This window comes from Molothrus aeneus, chromosome 24, assembly GCF_037042795.1.
Source record: "Molothrus aeneus isolate 106 chromosome 24, BPBGC_Maene_1.0, whole genome shotgun sequence".
NCBI classification, from domain to species: domain Eukaryota; kingdom Metazoa; phylum Chordata; class Aves; order Passeriformes; family Icteridae; genus Molothrus; species Molothrus aeneus.
In genome coordinates, this window is record NC_089669.1 from 4,569,031 (window position 1) to 4,589,564 (window position 20,534).

Genomic DNA, 20,534 nt, shown 5'->3' on the forward strand with positions numbered 1-20,534 from the left:
CCCAGTTCTCAGCGGTGCCTCTCCCAGTGCCATCTGCTGGTCACCTCCTGCCTGGGCTGGGCTGGGCTGGGCTGGGTTGGGCTGGGCTGGGTTGGGCTGGGCTGGGTTAGGCTGGGCTGGGCTGGGCTGGGCTGGGCTGGGCTGGGTTAGGCTGGGCTGGGCTGGGCTGGGTTGGGTTAGGCTGGGCTGGGCTGGGCTGGGCTGGGCTGGGCTGGGTTAGGCTGGGCTGGGTTAGGCTGGGCTGGGCTGGGTTAGGCTGGGCTGGGCTGGGCTGGGCTGGGTTGGGTTAGGTTAGGCTGGGCTCAGAGCTCAGAGCAGCCTGCAGCCAGCTGGGCTCCTGCGGCACTGCCGGTGCTGCCCGGCTCCTGCAGAGGGGCTCGGGACAAGGGGAATGAGGAGCTGCAGGACAGCTCTGCTGGGAAAAGCAGGAGGATGGGGAAAAGCAAAAGGCAAAGTCAGATACCAGCATCACTTCAGTGCTGATTCTGCCTCTCAAGGTCCTTGTCCCTTATGCTGCTCCCAGATGGATGTTCTGATGTGAAAACACGGCAAAAACAGAATCTGGGGATCTACACTTGGAATTTAACTTTTTTTCTGTGCTGCAAAGATGAAATTGTGTTTAGGGTGTGAGAGACTTGTGCTAGGCTTCCTAAAACAGAGAACCAGATGTGCTCCAGCCATAGTTTTTATTTCTTGTTTTGCTCTGAGCTCTTTTTCTCTTGCTTGCCTTGCCCAAGAATTCCTGGTGGGGACACATTTTTACTTTACACTCAGCTGGATGCTCAAGAAAAATTCCCTACGTCATCCTCAATCCCCATGACCTCCTGCTGCTTTTACAAAGGTTTAAAAACATTAAGTTACACCCTTACAAAAGGCAGCACATGGATGCTTTTGGAAAGCCAAAAAACCCCTTCAGGACCCACAGAAGTCATGTTGTCTTTTAGCAGTTCTATGTAAGCACATAATTAAGAGCATTTTTAATAGTAAGCAGCCCCCAGGTGTCCAGATCCCCCAGAGAGAGAGTGAACAGACTTTCACAACAGGATTTATTCAGTGCATGCTCTGGGGATGCACAGGACAGAGCAGCAGTGGAGGATCTGAATAATGGCCTTCAGGTCATCCTCCACCTCATCTGTAAGAAATGAAAGTTTGCAATGACCAGAGAAGGGGCTGCATCTCCCCATTATCTTCCTTCCATCTGTCTGCAAAGCTTGGCACATATTTAACACACCTGACTGGGAATCCTCAGGTGAAGGGAGGAGAGATTTGGGGTAACAAAACACAGTGGCCCAGACAATGCCAGTGGTCCTGCAACAGGCTCAGGAGCCACCAATAACCTCTAACAATGTCACTTGTACCTCTGGAGCTCAGATTGTACCACCACAAGTGGGGACTTGTTCTCCTTGACCCCACACACACAAGTTACACGTCAAGAGGAATCTGTATCTAAATTCAAATACACTGAAATTATGCAAAGAATGAAGCCATGCAGGGAAAAGCTACATGAAGGAGCTGGTGGCCTCTCTCAGCTCTGAAGGTTTCTCTTCTGTGTGTGCACAAAGGTGCAGGCACAGGCGTAAAATGAATCTGGGGCTTGGGAGGAGGCTGCAGAGAGTGAGGAGGAGAGGGGAGAACAGCTGGGCAGTACTGGCCAGAGCTCCACCAGAACCAGGAGGAAACAGAAATCCTCAAAACAGCCACTCTGTTTGGACAAGAAGGGAAAGAGGTAAAACTTGTCCAAAATTGAGACAGACACATTGGGAAGGAAAAGAGCATTTCTGCTGGAAAAAACCACCAAAGCCAACCACTGTGTCTCATCTACAAACACCAAAGCCAACCACCATGTCTCACTGTCCTCAAGTCACCCTGCTGTCCCCGGGGTCAGGCTGTGGCAGGGCCTGCCAGCCACATGGGCAGATGGGTGGGAGAGCTCAACACTTCCAGCCTGGAAATGGAACAGAAGCCAGGAAAAAGGAGAAGCATCCAAGGTCACCAGCATTATGGCAAACACCCTCGTGCCCTCAGGTCTCCTCAGGAAGGGGACAAAGCTGCCCCAGCATCAGCTGCCCTTGGCTCTCTGGGGCTGCAGCAGAGAAGGCAGCGCAAGGAGGGAGCGTGGGAATTGTCCAAGGAGCTCCTGAGCCTGCCAGGGCTGTGGAACAACCAGCGCTGACAAAAGCCTTGGTGAGGGGTGCAGGGACAGCTGAGGAAGACCCTTCAGAGCAGAAGGCCCACCAGGATGGCACTGGGGAGGAGGAAGAGCGAAAGGCCCAAGCAGGTACTGGGGGCTCCTCCTTTGGGCGGATCCGCACTTGTCTGGTCCGAGTTTGTCTCCAGTTCTTCGGTGTCCACGGCACCTGCTGGAAGACGAGAGGAGAATGTGGAGTTAGAGGGGAAGATCTGGCAGAAGAGAAGCTCCCACTCATGCAGGTGTGCGATGACGTGCTCCGTGAGGCAGCAGAGCTCTGGTCCAGGGAAGCTGTGCGTTAGTGGGAGCAGGCTGTGAACGGGACCATGCTGCAGGGACGAGACATCCAACAGCCCCTCAGGGTTAGAGCAGAGAGTGAGGGAAAGGCTTGGTGCCACATACAAGAGGAGGATCCAAAGGACCAGTCTGACACTGCTCCTCCCAAGCCCTCTCCATGCTGCTTGGGGATCCCTGAATGTCCAAGTGTCCATGCCGGGACAAACTCCACGGTCGCCTTACCTGAGAGGGAGGTCTGGAAATGGGGGCTCGGCCCTTTTTTGTCTTTGGAGGATGATGTTAAGCGCAAGAACGTGGGCTCTTCAGGACTGAGGACCACGGACTTGGAGGGGGTTATGAGCTCAGCTCTATTGAAACCTAGCTTCATCTCTGGAACAGCTTGGCTGAGGGATGGAGATGGACTGGGAAAGGCTGATTTCTCTTTCTCATGCTCTTTGACACCTTTCTGTATTTCTGGGACTGATCTGGGGCTGAAGGCTGTGCCCATGCTTTCTAATAAGGCTGGATCCTCTGTAGTGAAGGAGCTAAGAGGCTCTCCAGTGTCTACCTCTGGTGATACTTTATAATCTGGGTCTAAGGTGGGCTCAAAGGAAAGAGTGATCTTGGTTGCCTCAGTAGGATCAGGCCTTTCTGGTTCTGGCTTTGTGGTTGTGGCAGTTTTCAGTTGTGTCTTTGCTGTTGTGGCAGGTGCTGGTGTTGTAGCAGCAGGTGCTGGCTTGGCTGTAGTGGTGGTGGATGTTGGGGTGGTGGGTATTGGTTTGGCTGTGGCTGCAGCAAGTTTTGGCTTAGCTGCAGTTGGGGTGAATTTTGGTGTGGTGGGTATTGGTTTGGTGGTGGTGGTGGTGTTTGGTGTGGTGGGTGTTGGTTTGGTGGTGGTGGGTGTGGTGGGTGTTGGTTTGGTGGTGGTGGTGGATTTTGGTGTGGTGGGTGTTGGTTTGGTGGTGGTGGTGGTGTTTGGTGTGGTGGGTGTTGGTTTGGTGGTGGTGGTTGTGGTGGGCGTTGGTTTGGTGGTGGTGGTGGATTTTGGTGTGGTGGGTGTTGGTTTGGTGGTGGTGGTGGATTTTGGTGTGGTGGGTGTTGGTTTGGTGGTGGTGGTTGTGGTGGGTGTTGGTTTGGTGGTGGGTGTTGGTTTGGTGGTGCTGTTTGTTGTGGTGGCTTTCAGGGGGGTGGATGTTGTCTTGGTGGCTGTGGTGGTTGTTGGCTTAGTGGCAGTGGTTGTTAGGCTGGGTTTTGCTGTGCTGGGTGTTGGCTTGGCCACAGTTGTGGTGGGCTTTGGCTTGGCTGCAGTGCTGGTGGCTGCTGGCACGGTGGGTTTTGGCTTGGCCATGGCTGTGCTGGCTGCTGCTGTTGTAGGTTTTGGCCTGGCTGGGGTTGCTGTTGGGACTGTGCTGGAAGGTTTTGGCTTGGCTGTGGTAGACACTGGTTTTGTGGGTTCAGATTTGGCTGTGGTGGACACTGGTGAGGGTTCAGGTTCAGCTGTGGTGTGAACTGGTGCTGTGGGTTCAGATTTGGCTGTGGGCTCAGGTTTGGCTGTGGGCTCTGGTTTGGCTGTGGCTGTGGGCTCTGGTTTGGCTGTGGGCTCTGGTTTGGCTGAGGGCTCTGGTTCGGCTGTGGGTTCTGGTTTGGCTGTGGCTGTGGGCTCAGGTTTGGCTGTGGGCTCTGGTTCGGCTGTGGGTTCTGGTTTGGCTGTGGGCTGTGGTTTGGCTGAGGGCTCAGGTTTGGCTGTGGGCTCTGGTTCGGCTGTGGGTTCTGGTTTGGCTGTGGGCTGTGGTTTGGCTGTGGCTGTGGGTTCTGGTTTGGCTGTGGGCTCTGGTTTGGCTGTGAGTTCTGGTTTGGCTGTGGCTGAGGGTTCAGGTTTGGCTGTGGGCTCTGGTTTGGCTGTGAGTTCTGGTTTGGCTGTGGGCTCTGGTTCGGCTGTGGGTTCAGGTTTGGCTGTGGCTGTGGGCTCTGGTTTGGCTGTGGGCTCTGGTTTGGCTGTGGCTGAGGGTTCAGGTTTGGCTGTGGGCTCTGGTTTGGCTGTGGCTGGGGTGGATGGCCTTGCCTTTGTTGTCACAGAGGCCGGAGTGGTCTCTCCTACAACGAGTTCTGGTGAGAGATGAAAAGTGCCGTGGGTTAGGGCTGGCTCAGCTCACCTCAATGGATCCCCTGCACTGAGCAGGACCAGCAGAAACCAACAAGGGGCTGAAACAGCAGCCAACCCCTCTCAGGTCACTCTGGGCCATCCCCCACTCTGGGGTTCCCAACCTGGAGACATCTCATGGCCCTCACAACCTCCTGCCATGCAAGGGGCAAATAATGCTGCCTAACAGGGTACAAGCCCCTCCTTATCTTAAGGCAGTTGTCCTGTCTCATGGTCCAGCCCTGGAACTGCAGTTCAGGGGCTTCCTGACAGCTCTGGGAGGGTTCAGAGCTCAGACCAGCCCGGGGTCTCAGTCCCAACATCCCTCCCAGGGCCACGTGTGGCTCTGCTCACTCACCACACAGGTTGTTCACACAGACTGTGTCCGTGGGGCACATTTCACATGAGGGTCCTTCCACGTAGGGCTTCTTGCCTTTCATGTTACCCCTGGAAGCAGAAAATGCCAAGACAAAGAATGTTGTGGTGTGATGTAATAGCCTTTTTCAGTCATCCCGGTTCTTTCCCCAGGTGTGCCAATGCCCTCTCCCTTCCCCTCCCTTGCCCCCGCTGAGTGCTGTCTGTCAATCTTGGCATTCCAGCAAGGGCGTCGTCCGTGTGATTGGTGAAGTTCAAAAGCTGCCTCTCAGCCCTGGGGACATTGGGCCATCCAGGTGTCATTTGTCCCCTGAGACTTCCCCTCCCTTACCTGGTTGGTGGGATCCCTGCCCCTTCCCTCCCCCTCTCCCTGGGGTTAAAAGACACAGCAACCACGGGGTTTTCTTGTTCTGTTGGAATGCCAAGTTTGATGGACAGCACTCAGCAAGGGGCAAGGGAGGGGAAGGGAGAGGTTGTTGGCACACCTGGGAAAAGAACCGGGATGACTGAGACAGCCACTGCATCACACTGCAACAAAAGAAGACATGAGGAAAGGGGAAACACCCATCCCAGAGAGGGGGCTGATTCAGCTGGGATATACCAGCCAAGGCAAAACTTGGGATTAATGTAGAAAACAGGTCTTGGTCTCCTGCCACGGCCTGTCAGGGCTGTTTACTCACCAGCCTGACCCCAAGGCAGCTAAAGCCAGGGCAGACAACTCTGGGGGGTGAGCAGATCCCTCATCCCCCTCAGAACAGAGCAGGGGATGGACATCGGGCCAGGGAATTCTGTCTCACTTCTACTCCAGACCCCAGGAAGCTCTGCAGCCACCAGCCAGTCTTGGTGCTCTCAGCAGCTCCAAGCCAGTGGTGCCAAGGCTGGTCCAAGGGCTGGGAAGGCGGTGCCCAGCTCTCCTCCCACGTCCAACCCTTCCTGCTGCTGCAAAAGGGCTTCTCCACCCCAGGGAAGAACAAGGCCCGGGGCAGGGGAGAGTTTGTACCCTCAGCTACTGCCACCTCAGCCTTGAGCAGCTCTTGGGGAAGAAGGGCCCTCCCTGGGTGTGTTCCAGGAGCTGAACCAGCACTCAGCAGTCACAATCATGGGCCAGGATCTCCCGACAACCCTTCCTTAGTCTGGGACCAACCCAAGATAATAGCAGCATTATTTGGAACTTCTATTTCTGACCAAGGACAAACCCTGCTGTGACATGAGGGCATTTCCAGCACAGAAACCCCACTGAGATGCACCATCCATGCAGGGGCTGGGACTTACGGGGGATAGTAGTTGCAGACCAGCAGGTGCATGTTCTCTGTTTCAATTCCATCAATCTTCTCACAGAAATGTGCCCCGCAGCCGATCTGATGCGTGTTTGACCAGACCACCTAAGGCAAAGACCAGGGTGGAGGTGAGGGGATCGGGTGAAGGCAACTGTCCCCTGGCCTTAAAGGCTGCTCCAAAGACCTCCTCATCCCACAGACTGTGTCCCAGATCCCATATCCCCACATTGCTTTGGCACTCAGGATCCACCACCATCTCTGCTCCTACCCAGGCTGTGAAGAAACACTCAGACTTCATCTCTCTGAGAAAATCTGACACCCAGCTCTGCTGAGCAGCCACCCCTCCACCCCAGCAGCTGTACCTGGGTGTAGTGGCCACACATCTGCCCGGGGACACACGTGGATGTTGTAAAGTTGTAGAATTTCTCCTCCCCGTTCCAGTCTTCCACGGCGAATTCCAGTTCAAGGGTTGGGGCCATTGCAAAGAGGTTTTCTCCCCGTCGGCCTCTCTCCTTGTTGTGGTCCCAGATGCACTTCTCTGCATAGGATTGAGCAAGGGCCTCCAGCTCCTTGTCCCAGGTCTGAAAGGAGCTCGGTGTCAGCACACAGGGAGGGACACTGGGCTCTCCAACAGGAACAAGGCACTCACCAAGGACCCCTGCCCTGTCCGGCCAAAGTTTCCCCATTCATGAGGAAAATTCAAACCCCTGCCCAGCACAGTCCTCAGGAGAGGGGAGCTCCATGGTCAGTCCCAGCACAAACTAAACCTTGGTTTATGGGTCAAACAGGAGAAGGTCAGGGCACCAGCACAACTCTCTCCACATCTCCTGGAGCTCATCTAACACCACGATGGAGCATCCTCAACTCAGCGTGCAGAAACCATGAAGTCATGGAAGAAAGAAGGAAACCCACTGTGGGTCACACCAGAAGGGTCTGGGGCCATCCCTCCTGACCCAGGGTGGGGATGGGAGGGGAATGGGACACATCTCTCCTGGCAGCTGAACAAAGCCTGGGAGCACAGGCTCCTGGAAGCATCATCTGTTTGCCTGGAACCGAGATGTGGCCGCCAGCCAGGAGCCCCGCCACCAGCTGAGCCCCTGGCCACAGGGATGTGCAGGAGGAGAACAGGAGGAGGAGGAGGAGGAGGAGGAGGAAGAGCTTTTCTCACAGGCATGCATATGGGGAATCCTGCACTGCAGCTGTTTGGACCATCCTTGATGGAGAGAGCAGCTTGGCCCTGCAAACAGGGTCCTGAGGGGAACCTTCCTGGACAGAGCCAGGGCAGGATCCAAAAGGTGCCAGACAGGAGGACGTGGCACCATTGGGGTGTTGAGGGGATGAGGACAGGCATGAAGGCACTGGGGGGAGGAAACACCTGGATGGGACACAGAGTGTTGGTTCAGCTCCCACCACGGCCCCAAGCCACGCTGCCAGAGATGGCTGGAGACCCAATCTGGGGAGCACACACCCCTCTCCCTCTGGCACAGAGCTGGGCTCCATAAACGGGGGACTCACACCTGCAGATTTGCCTCATTAGCAAAGGGGCTTTAGGCTACAGATTCCCCCCCTTCAACTGAATATTTCCAAAGCAAGCAGCCCCATGTCCCAAAAGGAAGCACAGAGTGACCTCAGCCAGGCACAGTGCCACGGCAGCAGGTGAATCCAGAGCAAACTCAGCCCAAGCAAAGGTCCCAGGAGGGAGGTGAGGATGGTGTTCTCATGGAAAACCTCTGCTGAGGAATCGTCAGGGCTGCTGTGAGCTAAACATTTGCCGGACTTCAAAATGAAAAAGCCTTTGGCCCCAGACCAAGAACAGGTCCTGTGTGTTGAAGCAGGAGCAGAAGCTGCAGAGAGAGCATCTCAAAGCACAGGGGCTGCAAGCAAAGATTCAGCCAGGAGCAGCCCCCACAGGACAGGAATTGACTTAAGGACCCTGAGAGATCATTTCCCTCAGGCTTTCTCTAAGACTTTGGCTCCAAAGCCCCGATACTCTGAGTTTGCTGTGTCTGGTGGGTCCCATGGGATCATGGTGCTGAGGATTCTGGATCTGTCCTCTTTGATTCTGCAGTCACTGGTCCGGCCTTCTCTCCCTGAGTTTAACTTTTTGCTTCTTCTAATTGTTAAGCTCCCATTTACCTGCCCACAAAGGTTTTACTCATTTTGGGCAACTTCTGGGCCAGGCAGGGAGGTGTCCTGCAAGCACAGTGTGACCCAAAGAGTAAAGGGCTCCAACTCTGCATGATAAACAATTGTCCTTCTCTGTGTGATTTGCAAACAGTGAGGAAAAATCACATGTGGTGCAAGATAAAACTTCATAGCCAGGTTCTAATCAAATCAAGAGTCTGAGCAAGACAAAAAGCAGCACCAGCACCAAGCTTGTTTTTGGTCCTACTACAGCTCCCACTGATGACCTGACTTGATTTCCCCAAGCAAAATAGGGGATCCTGCATCTCTAAGACACCAAGTCATGGTGAGGATTAGGAGTGTGATGAGCCCAAATAACTGAAAGACCTTTACTGGTAAGTTGACATTCTCTCCAATAGATAAAAGTATCTTCACCTGCAAAGGCAAATACCCAGCATTGTGTGGTGTCCCACACAGCAGGATTCCCTCTTTTCACCTCTTGGAAAACCATGGCAAAGTCTCCAGGTCATGGCACCTGCTCATGGCAGGGTCTCACCTGCCCTTCCTGCCATCACAGGGAGCTCCAGCAGGCACTCATGTGAGCGAGAGCTGCATCATTCTCATGGAAGAGCATCTGGGGACTCACATCACGCTTAGGAACTTCCAGAAAATGATCAAAGACAACTCCAAAGGTAAAGGAAACTCTTCTCTTTAGAGGCAGTTTTGGGAACCCCTCCATTACACCTACTTGTAACCCTAGATGAGAATTGCTCTGCCTCCCCTAAGGAACTCCCTGACCCCTCCTTGCATTAAGATCCAGCCTTGGACCACACAAACACCCCAATATTCCTCTGTAATAAAAGCCACTTACCATCTTCATCATAGCCTGGGCAGGAGGAGAGACCTGGGAGCGATATTTATTATGCTCATCCAAGATGATCTTCTTTTCTTCATCACTCAGGCACCAGCTCAGCTCCAGCACTGAGAGCACCAGAAGAACGGGAGGAAGACCTGAGCTCAGCATCGTGCAGGCAGCTTCTGCTCTCAGCAGCCCACGGCTCTGGCAGTCGGATTTAAAGCACCTCCCAAAAGCCAGGAACACCCAACAGCTTGAAGACTGGGGAGGAAATGTATTTATTAGAGTTTTGGAGCCATGCAGAACACACCCATCTCACATATCAGCCTTGATGGAGAGGCAGCAGTGCCAACGACCACGCAGGGTCCTCTCCCTGGGACAGACCCTGTTCCTAAATCCCAATCCCTGGATTGGCATTGTTCATCCAAGCTTCTGCTGCTCCAAACCTCAGCCATCCCTTGAGCCCTCAGTTACGGGTCCTCTCCTCCACCTCCTGTTCCATTTCTCCTAATCTGTAACAACAATCCCACAGCAACTGACAAAGCCCTGTTTTCACACGGGTCTTCCCCCGTGCCTGGAATGCAGCTGCGTTAGAAACAAAGGCAGCAGGATGCAATTGCTGAGAGCAGTCTGCAGCACTGCAACTCCCCAGACAGAGGCAGAGCCCACCTCTGTGATGGGGACAGCATTTGGCAGCTGAGGAACAGCCCCTGGGCTGCCCAGCCTGCTGGCAACAGGGGCAAGCTGAGCTTGATGCCTCTGCCCTGAACCATCAGGAGAGGGGGGAGCAGGAGAGGAAGAGCGGGGTACAGAGCTGAGATGGCCCCAAACAGGAGGCTGTGGCCGGCTGGAATAACCAGAGCGTGGCTCTGCGGGGCCAGGCTGTGCTCCCTCCGCAGACACCTGGGGGGCTCCGCGCCCGTGTCCCGCAGCCCCGCAGCCGGAGCGGGTCTGGCCGAGCCCCCCGGGCTGCTCCAGCCTCGGTTCCCATCTGCGATTGTGCAACCGCCCGGCCCGGCTCCAGGAGCTCCGCTGGGATCGCAGAGGATCAGCGGGTGGGCAGCTCTGAGAGCCGAGCCAAGTTCATCACAGCCGCCGGCTCTGCCTCCCCTCCCCAGTCCCCAGGCAAGGCTCTGTCGGGTTTCCTCCGGTTTTGGGCCACACGGGTCACCTCTCTCACCACAACTGCTCTGCTGCTGCCCCCCAGGTCTCTGAGCTCTGTGGATTACTTTGTCCTTCACTAGCTCTGCAGTCAGCCATGCCCTCAATTGTCCAACAATTCCTGCAAGTGGGGTCTGAGGCCAAGATCTCACCAGGTCTTCAACCCTGATGGTCAAACCAGAGCTTCCCATGTATTGCTAAGGCAAATCTGTCTCTTGATGGAGACAACCTCCACACATTTGCTGTTGGATCTCTGGAGCCCTGGAGAAACATCTAGAAAACATCAACACGGGCTCCAGCTCCTGCTGGCCAGCTCACCATGGCCTGGCTTACAAGGAACAAGGCAGTGCTGAGAATCACAGAGCCATGGAATGGTTTGGGTTGGGAAGAACCTGAGAGCTCATCTCTTTCCAACCCCTCTGCCATGAGCAGGACACCTTCCACTGGACCAGTGCAGGTTCTGGTCTCTCCAAAGGTGATGTGGAGATGCAGGGCCAGGCTCCCCATAGGCCCTGGCACTACAGCACCCTGGCTGAGCCCTGCAGGAGATAACATGGCCACAAGGATGAAGGAAATTGGGATTCACAGAGCTTGTGGGGAAGAGCAAACAGCCCTGGAGGAGTCATCACCAGGGCATGTGGCTCATGGGGAAACGTGAGTAAGAGCTGATGCCTTTGGCTAGTGCAGGGCGGCTGCCAAAGGGGCGCAGGGCCATTTCTCAACTCCCAACCTGCTGTGACAGCTTCTTCTGGAGCCAGTGTCAGAAGCATCAAGATTAGCAGTGCAAGGTCCAAGCCCCACCCTGGAGCTGAGACTCGTGTCCAGCCGGCATTAGGTAAGTGTGTGTGGAATGCAGCTTTCCTTCTGCTCACTCAAGGAACAGCCCATCTCCCACCCCAGGGAGCAGCAGCCACTGCATGGGGACAGGGACAGGAGCCACACACCCACACCTGACAGGCTCTGCTCCAGCCTGGTGCCTCCAGAGAGGCCCCACTCTGCACAGAAGTGACCAAGCCTGAGTTTCTACTGACTCACATCTCGAGGTCTCCAGTGGGGCTGGCTGGTGTCTAACAGGCTCCTGCTGTGCTGTGGGAGTAACAGGATCTCTCTTTTCTCCCTACTCGCCTGGGTTTATGAGCTCTGGAGGAGTTTATCATCTTCCACACCATTCATCCATTCTATTATTTAAAAATGCTGGGACACAAGTATTGATGGGGAATTCCTCTGAGCTGGGCAGGGTGACAGTGGGGTACTGTCCAAACCAGTACAGTGAGTGCCAAGGAGAGCTGAGGTGAGGAAAGCCACCCCATCTGTGACTCATCTGATTGTGTCTGTCACCACAATGCCTCAACAGCTGCAGGAACAGCCCCATTCCCACCCAATTCCAGCTCAGCAGGTCACTAGGAACACCAGACTCTCTAGGGAGGTCCCAGCCTCCTGCAGCCTTTCCAAGGATCTGTGAAACTGGAGCTCAGGATGAGGAAAATGACCAGGGCTCACTTGCAGCTCTTTGGCCAAGGTATCAAAACCTACCCTTGGTCATCCCAGTTTTGCCACTGTGGATTTCCCACCCTGGCAATGCAGAAGGTGTGAGCACCACTCCCCTCTGATAGCTGAAGACAGGAGCTACTCTGGAAGCTGTGCTGCAGACTGGACATTGGCAGATTGGGAAAAATTAGATTCCTTACTCCCAGGAGAACTGCCCTCCTGTTTTAGTTTTGCAGATGGTTGCAATGGACTGGAAACAGGCCCTGGGATAGAGGGAACCAGCAGGTGAGGTTGATAAAGAAGCCAGGCCTCACAAACACCACAAATGCCACCATTTCACCCCAGGCAGCACGGCTGATGGGTAATGCCTTCTCCTCCTCCCAGAAAAAATGGCCACAAGGGTGTAAGAAGCTGGCAGAATATCTCTGCCAGGGTCACCTCAGTGCCAGAGTCCCCTTTATGCCAAGCCCAGAAATGGAGTGGAAATGCTGAGAAAGTCTCCCTTGAATGCTTCTGTGCACTCCCCTGTGTACCACACCAAACCCTGCCCTTGCCTAAACCCCCAAATTCAGCATGAAGCCAGGCCCCCAAATGCCTGTGTGGGCAGGCTCAGCCCTGCTGTCCCGGGGAGCAGGGCAAGAGGAAAGCGGATTTCCTTCTGGGTTGGAGTTTGCTGCTGCAAGGATCTCTATAAATAGGTCCTTGCACAACAGCCTGTCCCCACAAGTCAAAACCTCCAGGAAAACAAAACTCAAGGGTTTTCACAGCCCCACACCAGTGATAAAACACTGCCATCCTGGAATTCTGTTGGTGGCTGATAATCAGCAGCAGCATTCTGCCTCGATGGCTCTCAGCAGGCTGGGGGATCCAGCCCTGCAAAAAATCAGGGCTTGCCCGAGTGCCCTGGTCTTGCTGGGAGGAGAAATGTTTTTCTGCTCTTGGTAGAGTTTCTAGGGAACTTCTAGGGAATGCCACACTGTCCTTCACACAGATGCAAAAGCAGACGAGGTCCTGAAATGCACTCCCAGCTCCGAGCCCTCTCCCCTCACAGGGCTGAGGAGCCGCCTCTGGGGCCGTGTTTTTATCACCTGTCCGCAAGGCAGGCAGGGATTTCTCCCCCAGGACAGCGGCAGCAGGAGATAAGAAGCAGCCACGGCACCTGGGCACGAGGTTATTTTGAATCTGATTCTTAACTACACCTGAGGCTGGCAGTGAAAGAAAGCTCAGAGCTCGGGCAGGGTGTGGGGGCGAGTTGAGGTGCCCAGTTCTCAGCGGTGCCTCTCCCAGTGCCATCTGCTGGTCACCTCCTGCCTGGGCTGGGCTGGGCTGGGAGCTCAGAGCAGCCTGCAGCCAGCTGGGCTCTTGCTGCACTGCTGGGGCTGCTGGGCAGCAGAGCCACCAGTGACCTGTAACAGCATCACTTGTACCTCTGGAGCTCAGATTGTACAGGCACACTTGGGGATTTGTTCTCCCTGAGCACACACACACAAGTTACACATCAAGCAGGGTCTGTATTTAAATTTAAATACACTGAAATTATGCAATGAAGCCATGCAGGGAAAAGCTACATGAAGGAGCTGGTGGCCTCTCTCAGCTCTGAAGGTTTCTCTTCTGTGTGTGCACAGGTGCAGGCACACACGAAAAATAAATCTGTGGCATTGGAGTGACTGAGGAATGGGATATGTGCCAGAGAGCAAGAGAGAGGGGGGAGGCAAGGGCTGCAGAGTGTGAAGAGGTGAGGGGAGAACAGCTGGGCAGTACTGGCCAGAGCTACACCAGAACCAGGAGGAAACAAATCCTCAAAAAAGCCACCCTATTTGGAGAAGATAGGAAAGAGATAAAATATGTCCAAAACTGAAAGAAACACACTGGGAGGGAAAAAAGCCTTTCTGTGGGAAACAAACACCAAAGCCAACCACCATGTCTCACTGTCCCCAAGTCACCCTGCTGTCCCCAGGGTCAGGCTGTGGCAGGGCCTGCTGGCCATATGGGTTTGTGGGTGAGTGGGAGAGCTCAACAATTCCGGCCTGGAAATGGAACAGAAGCCAGGAAAAAGGAGAAGCATCCAAAGTCACCAGCATTATGGCAAACACCCTCGTGCCCTCAGGTCTCCTCAGGAAGGGGACAAAGCTGCCCCAGCATCAGCTGCCCTTGGCTCTCTGGGGCTGCAGCAGAGAAGGCAGCGCAAGGAGGGAGCGTGGGAATTGTCCAAGGAGCTCCTGAGCCTGCCAGGGCTGTGGAACAACCAGCGCTGACAAAAGCCTTGGTGAGGGGTGCAGGGACAGCTGAGGAAGACCCTTCAGAGCAGAAGGCCCACCAGGATGGCACTGGGGAGGAGGAAGAGCGAAAGGTCCAAGCAGGTACTGGGGGCTCCTCCTCTGGGCGGATCCGAGTTTGTCCCCGGTTTTGCTGTGTGCAGGGCAGATATGGAAGGAAAAGAAGACAAGATGAAGTTAGAGTAGAAGATCCTCTTTAGTGAAGGAGCTAAGAAGCTCTCCATTGCCTGCCTCAACCTCTGGAGATGGGTCTAACTTGGGCTCAAAGGGTGATCCTGGTTGCCTCATCAGGATCAGGTCTTTGTGCTCTGGCTTTGTGGTTGTGGCAGTTTTCAGTCGTGTCTTTGACATTATGGCACATGCTGGTGTTGTAGCAGCAGATACTGGCTTAGCCACACTTGGGGTGGATTTTGGCTTAGCCAGAGTTGTGGTGGGTTTGGGTGTTGTGGGTTTTGGCCTGGCTGGGGTTGTTGTTGAGACAGTGGTGGCAGGTTTTGGTTTGGCTCTTGTGATGGGTGAGAGTTTGGGGGTTTGGGCTTGGCTGTGTTTGGCAGTGTGGCTGTGGGGGGTGGCTTGGCTGTGATTGTGGCTGGAAGTGAGTTTTTGGATGGTGGCTTGGCTGTAATTATGATGGCCTCTGATGTTGAGGGTTCTGTTTTGGCTGTGGCTGTGAGTTTTGGCAGGGCTGTTAGGGTGGGGGAAAGAGATGCAGAGATGAAAAGTGCCATGGGTTAGGGCTGGCTCACCTCAATGGATCCCCTGCACTGAGCAGGACCAGCAGAAACCAACAAGGGGCTGAAACAGCAGCCAACCCCTCTCAGGTCACTCTGGGCCATCCCCCACTCTGGGGTTCCCAACCTGGAGACATCTCATGGCCCTCACAACCTCCTGCCATGCAAGGGGCAAATAATGCTGCCTAACAGGGTACAAGCCCCTCCTTATCTTAAGGCAGTTGTCCTGTCTCATGGTCCAGCCCTGGAACTGCAGTTCAGGGGCTTCCTGACAGCTCTGGGAGGGTTCAGAGCTCAGACCAGCCCGGGGTCTCAGTCCCAACATCCCCCCCAGGGCCACGTGTGGCTCTGCTCACTCACCACACAGGTTGTTCACACAGACTGTACCCCTGGGACACAGTTTACACGAGGGTCCTTCCCGGTAGGCCTTTTTCTCCTTTAGATTACTCCTGGAAGCAGAAAATGCCAAGATAAAGAAGACATGAGGAAAGGGGAAACACCCATCCCAGAGAGGGGGCTGATTCAGCTGGGATATCCCAGCCAAGGCAAAACTTGGGATTAATGTAGAAAACAGGTCTTGGTCTCCTGCCACGGCCTGTCAGGGCTGTTTACTCACCAGCCTGACCCCAAGGCAGCTAAAGCCAGGGCAGACAACTCTGGGGGGTGAGCAGATCCCTCATCCCCCTCAGAACAGAGCAGGGGATGGACATTGGGGCCTGGGACTTACGGGGGATAATAGTTGCAGACAAGCAGGTGCAAGTTCTCTCCTTCCATTCCATCGATCTTCTCACAATAATTGCTCCCACAGCCAACACGAGTTGTTGCTCCCCAGATCACCTAAGGCAAAGACCAGGGTTGAAGGTGAAGGGACAGGCTGAAGGCAGTCTCTCCTCTGGCCTTAAAGGCTGCTCCAATATCTTCCTCATCTCCCAGCATGTGCCCCAGATCCCTATTCCCACCTTGCTTTGGCATTCAGGATCTTACCCCTCACCCCTGTCTGAACCACCTTCCCAAGGCCATATATTCCAGTGCCACAGCTTTCCTACCATATAGTCTACCCAGGCAGAACATCACCACCTCTGCTTTGGTCTTGGAACCAACCATCCATCCATCCATCCATCCATCCATCCATCCATCCATCCATCCATCTATCCATCCATCCATCCATCCACCCACTTACCACCATCATCTCTTCTCCTCCTTGCTCCCACCCAAGCTGTGAAGAAACACTCAGATCTCATCCTTCTACCCAAGACAAGTTGGCACTGAGTTGGCACTGCTGAGCAGCCAAAAAAAAAAGGGCTGCAGAGCTTGTCTCAAAAAAGTTCTCCAAAAGGCCACTCATGGCTGACACCATGCCCAGGTCTGCATCTATCATTGTGAATCCCACCTGGTTCCCTGTCCTTTTGCAAAGATTTTGAGAGGAACTGGGCATTGCTCCAGCTCCTGTCCCAACAGTCCCTCCACCCCAGCAGCTGGTACCTGGACGTAGTTGTCACACGAATGCACGGGGACACACGTGGATGTTGTCAGGTTGAAGAATTTCCTCTCACTGTTCCATCCTTCAATGGCAAATTTTACATCCAGGGTTGAAGGTATAGCAAAGAGGTTTAACCTGCCTGGGCCCCCGTTCTGGCCCCAGATGCACTTCTCTGCATGCTTTTGAGCATCAACCTCCAGGTCGGTGTCCCAGGTCTGAAAGGAGCTCGGTGTCAGCACACAGGGAGGGACACTGGGCTCTCCAACAGGAACAAGGCACTCACCAAGGACCCCTGCTCTGTCTGGCCAAAGTTTCCCCATTCATGAGGAAAATTCAAACCCCTGCCCAGCACAGTCCTCAGGAGAGGGGAGCTCCATGGTCAGCCTCAGCACAAGCCTTGGTTTAACCTGCCTGGGCCCCCATTCTGGGCCTAGATGCACTTCTCTGCATCTCTTCAAGCAGGAGAAGGTCAGGGCACCAGCACAACTCTCACAACATCTCCTGGAGCTTATCTAACACCATCATGGAGCATTCTCAACTCAGCGTGGAGAAACCATCAGAGTGCTGAGGGTTCTGGCTCTGTCCCTTTTGATTCTGCAGTCACTGGTTAGGTCTCCTCTCCCTGAATTTTTGGCTTTGTTTGGTTGTTAAACTTCCATTTCCCAGCCCACAAAGGCTTCACTCATTCTGGGCAACTTCTGGTTCAGGCAGGGAGATGTCCTCCAAACAGACTGTGACCCAAAAAGGAAAGGGCTCCAACTTTCCAGGATAAACAGTTGTCCTCCTCCTCCCCATGATTTGCAAACAATAAGGAAAAATCACATGTGGTGCAAGATAAAACTTCATAGCCAAGTTCTAATCAAATCAAGAGTCTGAGCAAGACAAAAAGCACCAGATCTAGAGCTCGGTTTTGCTCCCACTGCAGCCACATGTGATGTGGGACCTGATTTGATTTCCTCAAGCAAAATGGGGGATCCCTCACATCCAAGGCAGCCCTGCACAAGGCATGGGGAGGAGTAGGAGCATGATGGGCCCAAATAACTGACAGACTTGACCAACATGTTTGAATTTGATGCAAATACAGAGCACTGTGTGGTGTCCCACACAGCAGGATTCCCCCACCACTCTTGGCAATGACCATGGCAAAGTCTCCAGGTCATGGCACCTGCTCATGGCAGGGTCTCACCTGCCCTTCCTGCCATCACAGGGAGCTCCAGCAGGCACTCATGTGAGCGAGAGCTGCATCATTCTCATGGAAGAGCATCTGGGGACTCACATCACGCTTAGGAACTTCCAGAAAATGATCAAAGACAACTCCAAAGGTAAAGGAAACTCTTCTCTTTAGAGGCAGTTTTGGGAACCCCTCCATTACACCTACTTGTAACCCTAGATGAGAATTGCTCTGCCTCCCCTAAGGAACTCCCTGACCCCTCCTTGCATTAAGATCCAGCCTTGGACCACACAAACACCCCAATATTCCTCTGTAATAAAAGCCACTTACCATCTTCATCATAGCCTGGGCAGGAGGAGAGACCTGGGAGCGATATTTATTGTGCTCATCCAAGATGATCTTCTTTTCTTCATCACTCAGGCACCAGCTCAGCTCCAGCACTGAGAGCACCAGGAGAACGGGAGGAAGACCTGAGCTCAGCATCGTGCAGGCAGCTTCTGCTCTCAGCAGCCCACGGCTCTGGCAGTCGGATTTAAAGCACCTCCCAAGAGCCAGGAACACCCAACAGCTTGAAGATTGGGGAGGAAATGTATTTATTAGAGTTTTGGAGCCACGTGGGACACACCCGTGTCACATACCAGCCTTGATAGAGAGGCTGCACTGGGCTGGTGCCAACGAACATGCAGGGTCACTCTCCATGCCTGAATCCCAGTCCCTGGATTGGCATTGTTCATCCAAACCCCTGCTGCTCCAAACCTCAGCCATCCCCTGAGACCCCCATTATGGGTCCCCTTGTTTACCTCCTGTCCTTTTTCTCAAAATCACAGAATAGCTGAGGTTGGAAGGGCCCTCTGGAAATCATCCAGTCCAACCCCTCTGCTGCTCCAAACCTCAGCCATCCCCTGAGCCCTCAGTTATGGGTCCCCTTGTTTACCTCCTGTCCTTTTTCTCAAAATCACAGAATAGCTCAGGTTGGAAGGGCCTTCTGAAAACATCCAGTCCAACCCCTCTGCAAGATCACCTGGAACAGGTGATACAGGAACATATCCTGGTGGGTTTGGGATATCTCCAGAGTGAGAGACTCCATAACTCCCTGGGCACCTCTTCCAGTGCTCTGCCACCCTCCATGGGATGAATTTTTTTCTTGTCTTGAGGTGGAACTTCTTGTATTTTGAGTTTATGGCCATTGCTCCTTGTCCTGTTGCTGGGCATCACTAAAGAGTCTGACACCATCCTCTGACACCTCCTGGATATGTTTATATGGACTGATGAGATCCCCCCTCAGTCTTCTCTTCTCCAGACTAACCAGGCCCAGGTCCAGCAGTCTCTCCTCATCAGAGGGATGCTCCAGTCCCTTAATCTTTATGGCCTCCATTGGAGTCTCTCCAGTAACTCCTGTCTTTCTTGGAGACCAGAACTGAACACAGATATGGCCTCCCCAGAGCAGAGCAGAGGGTAAGGATCACCTCCCTGACCAGCTCACCACACTCTTCCCAATGCCCCCTCCCAGGATCCCATTGTCCCTCCGGGCCCCAGGGCACACCGCTGGCTCATGGTCAACTCCTGGAGCCCCTGCTCCTTCTCTGCAGAGCTGCTCTCCAGGAGGTCACCCCCAGCCTGTGCTGGTACCTGGGGTTATCCCTCCCCAGGTGCAGGACCTGCACTTGCTCCTGTTGAACCTCATTAGGCTTCTCTCCATCCCACTCTGCAGCCTGTCCAGGTCCCTCTGAAAGGCAGCCCAGCCTTCAGGAGGATCAGCCACTGCCCCAGTTCTGTGCCATCCCCAAACCTGCTCAGGGTCCATTCCATCCTTCACCCAGGCTGTTGATAAACAAGTTAGATAAGACTGGACCCAGTACTGATCCCTGGGGAATGCCACTGACTACAGACCTCCAGGGATTCTGCTCTGCTCACAACCCTCTGAGCTCAGCCATTGAGCCAGTTCTTGATCCACCTCACTGTCCATTCATCCAATTCACATTTCCTGAGCTTATCCATAGGGATGTTACAGGACACAATGTCAAAATCCTGCTGAAGTCAAGGCAGACACCACCCACTGCTCTCCTCTCATCAACCCATCCTGCCATGCCATCGTAGAGAGCATCAGATTGGTCAAGCAGGATTTCCTCTGGGTGAGTCCATGCTGACCACTCCCAATAACCTCCTTTACTTTCAGGTGTTTGGTGATGATTTTCAGAATGAGCTGTTCCATCACGTTTCTGGGGATGAAGGTGAGGCTGACTGGCTGGGAGTTTCCCAGATCCTTCTTGCCCTTTCTGAAGACAGGACTTAACACTGGCTTTTCTCCAACCATTGGGCTGCTCTCTCATTCTCCAGGGTTTTTTGAAGATGATGAAGAGTGGGTGAACAACAACCTCTGCCAGCTCCCTCAGCACCTGTGGGTGCATCCCACCATGGATTTATGGGTGTTAAGTCTGCCTCTCTCTCAACTTTCTGTGACCAAGGGGAAGTTTTCCTTTCTCCATCCTTCATCTCTTACTTCCAACATCTGCGATTCCTGAGGGCTGCTCTCAGCAGTAAAGACTGAGGCAAAGATGGTGTTGAGTAATTTCACCTTCTCTGAGTCTTCCATACCGAGGACACCCACTGGATTCAGCAGCAGCCCCACATTTTCTCTAATCTTCCTTTTGCTGCTGATGCACTTGGACAAGCCCTTCTTGTTGTTCTTGATGTCCCTTGCCAGACTCAATTCCAAGTGGACTGCAGCCTCCCTCATTGCATCCCTGCATACCCCAAAGATGCTCCTATTGATCTCTCATGTGCCTGTCCCTTTTTCAACATCCCATAAATTTTTTTTCATCCATTTGAGAATTGCTAGAACCTCCCTGCTCTTCCATGCAGGTCTCCTGCCCTCTTTGCTTGATTTCTGGGTCATGGGGATTCACTGGTCTTGAGTTTGGATGCTTGAATATTGACCAGCTTTCTTAGGCCCCCTTCCCTTCTAGAGCCCTGTTCCATGGGATTCCTCTA

General features: G+C 53.9%; 2 protein-coding genes across 3 annotated transcripts; both read right to left on the reverse strand.

The window, feature by feature from the left end:
* Positions 1-1,072: 1,072 nt before the first annotated feature.
* On the reverse strand, positions 1,073-9,992 carry LOC136566256 (peptidase inhibitor 16-like). 2 transcript variants are annotated; one of them, XM_066565326.1, is made up of 6 exons: positions 9,906-9,992; positions 9,252-9,497; positions 6,619-6,837; positions 6,252-6,361; positions 4,963-5,051; positions 1,073-2,360 (listed from the first exon to the last, which is right to left on the reverse strand). In XM_066565326.1, the coding sequence occupies exons 2-6, from the start codon at positions 9,402-9,404 to the stop codon at positions 2,218-2,220; spliced, it is 714 nt and encodes a 237-aa protein (XP_066421423.1). In that variant the 5' UTR covers positions 9,405-9,497; positions 9,906-9,992; the 3' UTR covers positions 1,073-2,217. The 2 variants fall into 2 exon arrangements, with proteins under 2 accessions (XP_066421423.1, XP_066421422.1); XM_066565325.1 differs by lacking the exons at positions 4,963-5,051; positions 6,252-6,361; positions 6,619-6,837; positions 9,252-9,497; positions 9,906-9,992 and adding an exon at positions 2,708-4,039.
* Positions 9,993-14,184: 4,192 nt separating this feature from the next.
* On the reverse strand, positions 14,185-18,026 carry LOC136566099 (peptidase inhibitor 16-like). The gene is made up of 5 exons (XM_066565058.1): positions 17,874-18,026; positions 16,375-16,587; positions 15,620-15,729; positions 15,253-15,341; positions 14,185-14,294 (listed from the first exon to the last, which is right to left on the reverse strand). Exons 1-5 carry the CDS (start codon positions 18,024-18,026, stop codon positions 14,185-14,187), a joined length of 675 nt encoding a protein of 224 aa, XP_066421155.1.
* Between the last annotated feature and the right edge of the window lie 2,508 nt (positions 18,027-20,534).